General features: G+C 43.4%; 1 protein-coding gene across 4 annotated transcripts in view; it reads right to left on the bottom strand.

The window, feature by feature from the left end:
• Positions 1 to 12189, bottom strand: part of TBC1D23 (TBC1 domain family member 23) — a 656146-nt gene that overhangs the window by 498813 nt on the left and 145144 nt on the right. For all 4 annotated transcript variants that reach the window (XM_078657742.1, XM_078657744.1, XM_078657743.1 and 1 more), the window contains exon 4: positions 9048 to 9252. In XM_078657742.1, coding sequence (XP_078513868.1) covers positions 9048 to 9252 — 205 coding nt within the window. The remainder of the gene's footprint in view (positions 1 to 9047; positions 9253 to 12189) is intronic.

The raw sequence follows: 12189 nt of genomic DNA, 5'->3' as shown, positions 1-12189 counted from the left end.
TTGCCTATTTGCAGGAGACGCACTTACCAAAGTTAGGATCAACACGGTTTGCGTCTATTTGGGGGGGCACATGGTTTTTTCTCCAATTACAGTAATTATGCACGCAGCACAGCGATCCTACTTCACCAAAGGCTTCCATTCTCCCTATCTTACTGCCTCAGTGATCCAGAAGGACGATATACTATTGTAGTGGGTAGACTGATGGGTCACACTGTCACTCTTGTATGCGTTTAGGCCCTGAATGTAGATAGCCCCGAATTTTTCCAGGAGCTAGACGCCCAAATCTTACGCATGAGTTCAGGAGGTGTAATACTGGGTGGATATTTTAATGTACTCTTAGAGCGCACATTAGACTGCTCCACTAGGGCGGCCGATTCCAAACCCAGGGCTCGCAGGGAACTGTTGGACATTTGCGAGGCATATCAACTTACAGATATATAGAGGGTCCGCAATCCTTCGAGCCCGGGTTACACCCACTACTCAGCTCAACATAATATTTGGACCATACTGGATTTCTGGCCGCTTGCCCCAATACAATACACATGGTACAACTCTTGTGGCACTTCCACGTACTTATTCAGATCACGCTCCGGCCCCATTAAAACTACGTATGCCTAGACCAGAGGGGCACGAGCTTCAGTGGCGCTTCCCAGATAGGGCGTTACAGGATGACTTATTTGAAAACGAAATTAGAGAAGCTATAGAGGACTATTTTGCTATAAACACAGGGTCGGTGGACACGTGAGCGACTCTCTGGGAGGCTTTCAAAGTCTATATCAGGGACATTGTCATTTCAAAACACGCTGGGGCCATGCGGGACTTGAGGAAAATTATAGCCGACATTGAATTGCGGCTCACCACTTTAGAACTTTCTATGGTGGGTTCCCCAGATGCCGTTGAAGATGAAAGATATGTTTGGCATTACTATTAGAATTTCGTGAAGCTGCGGAAAGAGAGACACACTTCCTTAGCAAATATGCGGTAGCTCGTAAATATGACGAGGGCGAACGACCGGGTCGTACGCTAGCGCAAATACTGACACCTTCATATTCCAAAGCATACATCACAGCTATCCGATCCGAGTAAGGGCTTACTTTAACGGAAACTTTTGACATCAGAGGTACATTCTTGGGTTACTACACTGACCTCTACACTTCCAAGTAAAATGCACTCCACTGAGGATCCAGATTAATACTTTGAGGAAATAGCAATGGTATATATAGACAAATACATGAAGGTCTACCTTGCTGAGCCATTCTCTAAGGATGAAATATTGTACGCGATTGACGCATTAAATGGTGCACCTGCTCCTGGCCTAGACGTCTTCACGTGTGATTTTTATAAACGTTACAAAGATATACTAGACCCTAAGCTCCTAGAAGTCTATTATGAATCCTTGGAGCGGAACCAATTGTCCCCCACATTGAGTGAAACAGTGATAATATTATCCAAGTCCGGTAAGGACCATTTACAGGGCAGATCTTATCGCCCGCTATCGCTCTAAAATTTTAATTATAAAATTCTGGCGAAGACAATCTCAGTGCGCTTGGCCCTACTACTGGACAAGATAATCTCCCCAGTCCAGTCGGGGCTTGTTCCCCACAGATCAACCTCCTCAAACATACGTTCACTATTCGCAGTGCTGCACCGCATAAATCCATCTACTCCGGTGGCAGCAGTGCTGCTTGATGAGAAAAAGCATTTGACTCGTTGGAATGGCCATTTATATGGACCGTTATGAGCAGGTTAGGTATGCCCTTTGGATTTATTAATCTCACTGCACCATTGTACTCGGCACCCACAGCTAGATTACACTTAAATGGTACGCTCTCCCGCTCCTTTACATCTTCCCGAGGTACGAGACAGGGATGCCCTTTGTCTCCACTACTGTGTATTTTGGCAATGGATCCGTTTGTCCGACATTTCCAGGAGCGTCACCTCTACAGAGAGCTCCAATTGAACACTGGACCGATATTAATGTTTCTTTTCTCGGACGACGTTATATTGTATGTAACGGACCCTCAAAATAACTTGTCCCCCTTGATCAGAGAGATAATTAGATTTGGCAGCCAGTCTGGCCTCGGTATAAATTGGCATAAGTCGGTTATATTTCCCCTTAACCCTGGCACGGTCAGATGGGAGATCGAGTACCCACTCGCCTGGTGCTCTGAATTGGTTAAATATCTGGGGATCAACATACACTTACAAACAGACAAACTTCTATTGTTGAAGTATGGCTCGGCAATAGGCAATTTGGAGCAGCAGGTGGAGAGATGGCTTCGCCTTCCACTTTCTATAGCGGGGAGAATAGCATTGATTAAAATGATTGTCCTGCCCAAATTCTTGTACCTATTTAACAAACTTCCTATCCCGCTGCCGAACAGTTTCTTCAAATCAATTAGCACGCAACTTATACGGCTGACTTGGGAGGTAGGCGTCCAAGAGTTCGCTGGGAGGTCATTACCCTGCCATACCATAGGTGAGGTTTTGGAGTCCCTAACTTTCAGTTACACTATTTAATTTTCCAATGCAGTTATGCATATTCCTGGTTACACCCAGACGCCAGGATCCCCTACCTCAGGCCTGAAGCTGATCTGATATTGCCGGACACCTTGACGGTGCTGCCACTGGGCTATCCCCGCGACATCCAAACGGTCTCTATCACCAGTTTGACATGGCAAAAACTGCTTCGGTTTCTGGGATCTCCGACTATGTATTACCAGAGCTTACCGCTTCCAAATCAACGCTGGATACCGATAACTGGAGAAAAGATAGTGCAGCGTACACTTGCTAGGTATGACGACCAAAATAGGAGACCTTTTCATTGAGGGACAAATCTTCTCAGTTTCAGACGGGGACAGATTTCTAGATGCATCATTTATGGACAAATTTGAACTCGCCCATATGCAGGCGGCGATAAAAGCGAAGATTCCTGGCTTTCCACTTGAACCATACACATTCACCCCTCTATCCCTCACCATTGAGAGCAACATGGGGTAAACACTTGGTTTCTAAACTGTACAGGGCCTGTGTGAAGACAAATCCAGTTCATGATACTATAATACGGGCTGCGTGGGAGGCGGACCTGGGTCACCCTATAACAGATGAGCAGTGGGCTCCATGCTGTATGCAAACTAAGGAGGTGTCATTGAAAAGCCGACACAAGCTTATTCATTTTAAATGTTTATGACGCAGTTACAGCATGCCCAAGATGTCCCACAAAATAGACCCAGAGAGCCCCCACTGTTGTCTTAAATGGAAGGCCCCGCATGCGGACTTTGCACACCTGGTTTGGACTTGTCCCACAATTAGTAGATTCTGGACCGGGGTATTTCATACCCTGGGGGACGTAGTCGGTTTTGATATAGATCCTACACCGGCCATAGCTTTATTGGGATATGTACACAACATACTAAAACTGGTCTGGAAGCTCATCGCATTGGAGTTGTTGCTGGCGAAAAGGGAGATTGCACTCAAATGGGGGCAAAAAACAGTTCTGAGGTGCAAGAATTGGCTACATAGTCTAACACAGTGCAATATCAACTAGGACTTGTATGCCACCACGTTGCCTGGTTCATCTCGCCCTCGGGATATTTGGGGTCCATTTAAATGATATACAACTGCGTGCGCTCCAATTACAATCTGACACGCGGCTGAACAGCGGAATAGTGCCTGCTGGCATTGACTGACTTCTGAAACACTGCACTCTGTATTCACATGTTGGATACATCAATTGGGAGTTCGCAGACTTTGCTTATGGGGGCTTCGCAGAGAGTTGCACTAGCCTACGGAAGTCACAAAGGTGCTTTTCCCTGCAGATTTCTTAATGAATGCACTGCCAATACACTATTACATAGTTTATTTTTGACGCCTTGCCTATTGCTACAAACACAATATACATCTCAAGCACAGCTCATGGCACTCTGATACTCTCCCTAAAATCTTACACCTAAAACAAAACATGCAAACGTTTACAATTACTAGTGTAACATTCAAGTAGCAGTTGGGTGTCACTCAAATTGTCATCTATTAATTCTTTCATCAATCATTCAGTCTTTCACTATTCATATGTCCTTCCATCTCTATGCCCATCCATATCCAAAGCTTTTCAACCATTTGTACACCTATACATCATCTATCCTTCCATCCATCCATCATTTCACCCATCCATCCAATCTACCATGTACCCTTTCACCCAAGCCATCCTTTCCCTCATCCATCCACTCTTCCACCCATCTATTCATTTACTCATCCATCCAATCATTTACTCTTTCACCCATCCAGCCATCCTTTCACTTACCCATCCAGCCATCCTTTCACTTATCCATCCACCCAGTCGCTCATCCGTCCACCCATTCACCCTTTCACTCATCCATTCATCCATCCATCCATCCATCCTTTCTTCCAGCTCTCCACCCTCCCCTTCACTCATGTATGTATTCTTTCACTCATCCATCTTTACATTCGTCTTTTCACTCATCCATGCACCCATTTGCCCATCCATTCTGTCAATCTTTCATCCATGCTATCATTCATCCATCCATCCATCCTCCCTTTCTCTCTCCATTCCCATTTCACTTAGCCACCCATTCTTCAGCCATCCACCACCCCATCCAGTTGCAAACATATGAGGCCCATCTAAAACTTCACCCACGCTGTAGTTCCTAAAGCAAGGGGTGGGGTTGGAGAGGGTTCACTATGCCCCAGCACATAGGCAACCTGAAAACTTGGAAGCCATGCATGATGCACAGTGCCAAGACGCGAGGTGACTATGCCATGGTGTTGTTTCCAGGGCTTTAAGTGGGATGAAAAATCTGGGGTTCTCTCCAAGAGGCGTGTCTGATGTAATTAACGGAATGGCTTAAAACACCTCACCTTAAAATATATGCGGAGCATAATGTGTCGCCTGACTGGTATTTTGTAGTTTCTATCACTGCATCCAGTAACATTAGAACTACAAGAAGCCATGACTATTGGCTTTGTAAATGGATGTTAGTTGCATAAAATAAATAAAAAAGCAGCATTATGTCTTTGTTTTATATAATAATATAACTGCTTAAGTTCTGAAATAATGAGACTGTGTAAAAACTATAACCTCATCTTTTTAACTTTGAAAGTTTCTTTTGTGGATTTCTTCCATCTAACGCTTACAGAATGCCCTGCCCTAGACCACAGCAAGGGGAGGCCACCACATGCCGTAAGAGCCTAAACTGGCCCATTGTCATTCTGTATGTGGCAATCAGCTGCAGACAGAGTGACAATGGGCGGGGTGGGGCTGCTCTAATGCTCCTATGATGTGTGAGGTGGCCCCATCAGGGAGCTGCGGCCACTCGTAGGGTAACTGCTCTGTTCCCCTGCAAGACCCGAAATTACGGACAAAAGGCGTCCGTTAAAAGGATCCTCACAGACAACGGACGTGAGGTCCAAATTACGGACAGTCCGTGAAATTTAAGGACGGTTGGTCACCCTAGCAATGTGTCACCAACACTTCCCGTGGACAAATCGGATGTAAAACTTCAGAACATTTGTGATTCCCGAGCAGCCATCGCGCAGCAACTAGGTGTAATCGCCACAGACATGAGCCTACTTAAGGACGACCCCCACAAGTTAGCAGATAGGGTTAAAACTAATGAGTCAACATAGGCCACTCTTTCCCCAAGCAACAACGATCATAATGCACAGATTTCACAAATGCACTGACTGGTGGAACACCTCCAAAACGAGCTGAAGATGCTGAAGGGAGGTTCAGCAAAATCGATGTACGGATTGTGGGGTTCCCTGGAGAAATGGAGGGCCCCCATGCCACAAAATACATCAAGGACTGGCTCAGGAAGGAGGTGGCCCCTACTGCTCTGACATGTTCACCGTCAAAAGGGAACACAGAGTCTCCACCAGGAAGCCTATTCCTGGTGCATCTGCATGACTTATCATAGCCAAAATCCTCAACTTCAGGGACTGAGGTGTGCTACAACAAGTGGCTTGAGAAAAAGCACCTATCCTCATCAATGATTCGAGGATCTCCATAATACCGGACTACACAATTGCTGTACAGCATAAATGTGCCTCCTTTCAGGAAGCAAAAAGACACCTACGTACTCCCAGCCACACTTATGTTCTTTTGTTCACAGTCAAAGTTAAAATAATACACAAACAACTTTCTCAATTTTTTGGTAACCCAGAAAGTGCTTGGGAAAGGGTGGAACTTTATTTTCTGTACTGCGCTAGTAACGAGCCTGCAGGGTCGGCCCCACCAAGGTCACAACGTGCACCTAGACAGTGATGGCGAGGACTCATTACTCAAGACAGTGCCAGGAGAACCCCCTCTCCACAACAAGCCCTCCAGGACCAAATAGCAGCAATCCATTCAGCATCTGCAATGAGGACTGCCCAGCCGCCATCAGCTCCAGCTCCTCACAGAATAATGTATCCGACTCAGACTCAACAGGCAGCATTGCACACCTCCCATCACTCACTCCCCAGATGAGCAATGACTTCTTGTGGTGTACGCCGGAAATACCTCCAACATACACATGCCCACTCTCATTGATGGGGTTATACCTCTATGACTAACTCTGGCGTTACCTGGGGCAATGACACATCCAGCCGGTGCCTACCCTATGGTTTTAAAGTGAAGCAGCACTTTACAGGCATCTCTCTGCTACTGGCCAAGAGACTGCTTACGAAGAGCTGGAAATGCACATAAGCTCCCAGAGTAGACACATAGGGGCATGGCAGAAAGTGAAGCATTTAAGAGGGAAGACTATAGGGGTTTACGCAAGAAACCCATCTTATTAGATTGGAACACATTAATGGAAATTTCCGAGGGCAGACGTCCAAGGCATGAATACCTGGGAGAAATGAGACTCTAGTCATCACCCTAGGATAGTTCGATATATGGATGGCTTCAGGCCAGGGACCTCTGGGTCCATAATAGGCACTTAATACCTATTTAGAACAAATGGGCAAGCCACACTTTCAGGTCATTCTTTCTTTCTCTAGATCAAACACCCCTCTATGAGGGACCACAGGGCGAGAAAGCCACATCTTAACATATAATTACGCAAACACACCTGGACTGCACACATACCCCCGTCAAATATTTATTTCAAGATCACCCTCTGTTTATTGACATATTCTTTATTATCACTTCTTTCACACATATAGGACATAAACAGTCTCAAAGATGGTAACTTTCTAGAAACAAAAGGGCACAATCTGAAGCCAGGTATTTCTTTTATGGAAATGAGATTAGGAATTTTAATTTGCTACTGTCACTTATAACTGGGCGAGGACCAGGGTCAAGGCTTAGTCTATAAATTACAAATGTGACGACTTGACACTTCAAACAATCAGCTATTTGTCCCAGTTCTGTACATTCTAGTCAGTACTAAAACTGAAGTGGTGCAATACCTTGTTTTGTAATGGGGTTTATAAACAGTATATTAGGTTTCCTTACTGCTGTGCTCCACAGCTAGTATAGTCTGTCAATATTGAGTTGATAAAGTCCTACTGAGAATACTGGCAATATGGAATATATGAAAACATACTGTAAATTAGTCAGACTAAAGTTCTCCAGGATTAATTGCTACTTAGATAGTAACTTGCTGTTTTCTCGAAAGTGCTGTAATATTGACAGGTTTGTTACAATTGTTTTTAAAAGATAGAGGATATTTAAGCTTTGCAGTTGTATAATTGAAATTAGGTCTTGCAAGCTTAGAAATTGCCTTGTTCAATTAGGGCAATGGAAATTGAAAGACAGTCATTGTATAATGGGAAGACGGAGGAAATTGTCCGCTATTCTGGATTTCAAGTCTTCAGAAATCTTGAGAAGTGGGTTTTAGGGCCAAAATGGATATGCAATAGTGGGGGTTCCAAACTGATGGCTGGGGATAAGGCACCAAAAGAATGGACCTTGAACATATTAATAAATATTACTGATGATCCAAGGATGGAAACTTAAGAACTAATACTTGGACAGAAGCTCAGAAGCGAATCGAAACCCCCAACACAATTTAAAGGTAATCTCTATTCATGACAAGAGACATTAGAGAACCCTTTCAGGACCGCAATAGAGAATGAGGGGACAGAAAATGAATGACGCAGCCAAACTGGTCAATAATTCCTTTAGATACATATGCAGGGAAACAGCGGGGAACTTTAAAAAGCCAAATTATTTGTCTGATGTGTCGAGGGCAGAAGAAACAACTCATTGTATTCAGTCTTAGGTACCATGAAGCTAGGGCATGGGTAAGTGTTCCTATCCTATAGGTGACAGGCTTGAGAGGCAACCTTACTGTTGATGTGAATTTTACATAAGAGCAGACCCTAAAGGCTGATGTAAAATAGTTACCTTTTTGTGAAACAGCCAGAATCGTTGTGACAGAATTATTGTTCAACTGGAATATGAATCTAGATTTGCAACTGTTGGTGAGGGAACGTTTATGGTTACACCTACTGTCTCCTGCCAGCAAAATAAAGGTGACTTAAATTAATGTAAACTCAGCATTAACTTGGAGAGATTTCCTCTGTACTTTTTCACTCATTCTTAAAACAGGGCCAATCACAGGAGTTAATTATAGTGTTCCAGAGAAGCAAAGAAAATTGTCTTTACATACTCTAAAATATGTATGTGCTCGATACGCTTTTGCATACAATAATGTCAACGATTAGCACAAGGCAATTTAACGTTCAAAAGTAGCAGTTCAGAATACACGGCTAATTATGAAATAAGATATCAAATTTCATAAGAACCCAACAGCTGTGAAGTAAAGATCTATGTTCACCGAGCCTTAAAATAAATCTGGTGTGCACTGGTAATTTGCACTCCAAATTTTAAATATATTTGATTGATTGTTATCATAGTCTGTGTCAAATGACATGGACTGATGTCGAATGAAATAAAGCAATTCAACTAGCACTATGGAAACAGATTTGTAGAAGAAAATATCTGATTATGTTTATAAACGGAACTACAACTATATTGCTTTATTATGATTTTTCATATCAGATGAGAAATGATGTTCACAAAATATATGGATTATTTTTACCTGGGAATATACTTATTCTTGATCGCATAGAAACAGTTGTACAAATCACTGCGTGGAATGCGAAGATCTACCAATGGCTTGAGCAGATGGATCCAGCTGAGGCTTGACTGGTATTTTACACTGCGAGATTTACAGTAAAACGTGATAACTGATTCAATATCCAAAAGCAATACTGTTTTCTCATCTTCTGGCACAGAGAGCTGATCTGGGCAAGAGAAAAGGAGAACATTAGGTTCACATGTAATAAAGTCTAAAATTGGATTCACACAAACACAGTAAATCAATCTGAGGAATAGAATATGAACAATCTTACTTTAAAAAGTGTCAGTCATAAATAAAATCGAAACCAGGACTCTGAGCAGTATGTACATATGCATTGTATATTTTTTTCAGTAGAGCAGTTACTGCAGAGTACTCATTACCCAGAAGCTTAAACCAAAATGAAAGGTTACTTACTAGCAGTCCTAGGTCTGCATTACAGGAATGTTCAATGAAGTCATGAATGTTACAATAATTCCCTGCTGTATGAGTGGACCCCAGAGCACTTTCCATAGATGTAGTGTTAACTGAAATGTCACATAGGGTGTCAGTGTCCATGTGTCATAAGCAACACTTCTCAACAGGCTAACTGAAGCTAAATGGTTTTATGTAAAAAACAAACCGATGAACGCCTAAAGAGCAGCTTCAAGCCTCTATTGCGGCATTCTATGTGGGTGAAGCTTTCAGCAGAAAAAAATGCAGCCTGATAGGCTTACATTAAAAAAGGGGGGGGAAGGCATCTTGTCTCTTTAAGACTCATGGAGCTTCCCATACCCACGATGCACTATTGGCAGTTCTATTTTTTGCGATGAAATAGGTGATCTATTTGTTCTCATATTTGTTTTTTATTGCCAAACACTACCTTGTCAGGGATGGCAGGTGGAATGGTTAGGACTTCTATGAAGACTCCTATAATACAGAACTAGGACAAAAGGTTAGCAACTTTGGGCCAGATGTAGGTCGGTCGGTAACGGCCGAAAATCGGTATTTTCGTCCGTTACCGACCGGTATACCAGAAATGGTATGTAGGGCCCTTAATTTTACAGATTCGGTAAATTTACCGAATCTGTAAAATACCGAATCGGTATTTTTACCGATTCGGTAAAATTGACATGTAGGTGGGACTCTTCTGAGTCCCACAAGCCTTACAGAATCGGTAATTTACCATCAAATTCAATTTGATGGTAAAATACCGATTCCGGTGTGCATGCACATGTGTGCATGCACACCTGTGCCATATGACAGGCAGACCTGCCCTTAGGGCAGGTATGCCTGCCACATGGCACCCGAGCCTGTTTTGGGGGTGCCAGAGGGTGTCAAAGTGACACCCCCTGCACCCTTGCAACAATCGGTAATTACCGATTCTGTAATTACAGAATCGGTATTGCCCATTGATTCCTATGGGCTTTACAGCCCATAGGAATCAATAGGAAATACCGATTCAGTATTTCCAGTTTCGGTAAATACCGATTCTTAAAGATTCGGTATTTACACATCTGGAAATACCTACATCTCCCCCCTTCATATTTACCTCTTCTTAAATACCGAATCGGTAAAATTCGGTATTTAAGAAGTGGTAAATATGAATTACCTACATCGGGCCCTTTGTCTTCTGCATTATAGGATCTTCACTGATTGTCATAAATATTATATTAGTTTCAGAAAGTTTTATCCATCAGAAGGCGGCTGGTGGGCAGAAGGAAGAAACACAAAATACAAGTCCTAAGCATAGTATATAGTACAAGTATAGTGTAGTTTGACAAATACAATTTATCAATTAAAACAGATTCCTCAGGTTTTTCCTCCTACTTTTGGCATTGGCACCAGTATCTGAATCCAAACAATAATGTCTTGGGAATCGATTTTTATGTTGCCGCCTTGCAGATGTCAGCACCAAACAAGTTACTCTCCTTTGATAAAGCTCTTTCTGGTGGACACTATCTAACCACAAAGCCCTCACCTTGTGAATACCCCCAGGCACCAGAACCGATCCAGAGAATTTTCTCAGCAAATCACTAGAGTATCGGTAGGTGGAGTCAAGCGGCTCTGCATCAAGTCCATCTCGCCCTGGATAGGACGTCTGGGCCCCTACATAGCGGTCAACTCCACACTCGGACTTCAGTTTCTTTCTGGTATCTGTCAGTGCTGTCTGACAGAAAGCCATCAATAATCAGATTGCTCCAGAGTGCAGATCTCTATAGAACCTCACTAGCATGGGCTAAATAAGTCCATTGCACAGGACTGGAAGGTGGGTGAGCAGATGAGAAACAAAAGACTAGATAGAGTATCCACCAGAAAGGGTCTTACTGAAGAAAAGTTAACCTGTTCTTCTGCTGGATACTTCTCCCTGCAGACTTCTCACCTTGTGAATAGATACTAAAGTAGTACCTCCCCAGGTGGTAGGTCTGTGAAATGGCTCAGAGCAGGGAATCCTGCAAGAAAGGACGGGCAAAATTCCCTTCTTGCTGGACCCAGCTTTCCCGGCAGTAGCGCCACGTGAACATGTGGAGTGATGCACACTTAGCAGCCCAGCAAATGTCCAAGACTGGCACACTGCAGGCCAGAGCAGTGGTAGCAGTCTTTGCTCTTATGGAATGAGCATGTAGACCTTTTGAAGGCTGCTTCTTGGGAAGTACACAACAGATCTTGATACATAAGACAAATCACCTGAAGATGGTTCTTTTCCGAACAGCTTTCCCTTTCTTTATCACAGACATTTGTCCAACCAGTGTTCTTTGGTGCAACTGGCGTAAAAGCTCAGAGCGATCTAAATTTCAAGGAGATTAAATCTTTCTTCCTCTTTAGATGGATGAGGCGGGGCAAAGAAGGCTGGCGGGGTGGTAATACTGTCTGATGTGAAATAGTGTGATAACATTCAGGAGAAGTGCCACTTTCGACCTGATTAGTCCCTTGTGTGTGACGAAGGTGGAATACAGCAGCTGGACAGACTGCAATTCAATCAATCGCTATGAGAAATATAGTCATTGTAGTACCTAGGGGCAGGGAACAGCTGTGACACCTACTACTTCAGGAGGGAGATCAAACACCATTAATTTTATCACAAATTTTCTACGCATGAAGGAGGAGCTTGTGCAGGCATGAG

Source organism: Lissotriton helveticus, chromosome 8, assembly GCF_964261635.1.
Source record: "Lissotriton helveticus chromosome 8, aLisHel1.1, whole genome shotgun sequence".
Classification (NCBI taxonomy): Eukaryota; Metazoa; Chordata; class Amphibia; order Caudata; family Salamandridae; genus Lissotriton; species Lissotriton helveticus.
The sequence above is the reverse complement of the archived record's forward strand: the minus strand, read 5'-3'. Positions and strand labels throughout refer to the sequence as shown.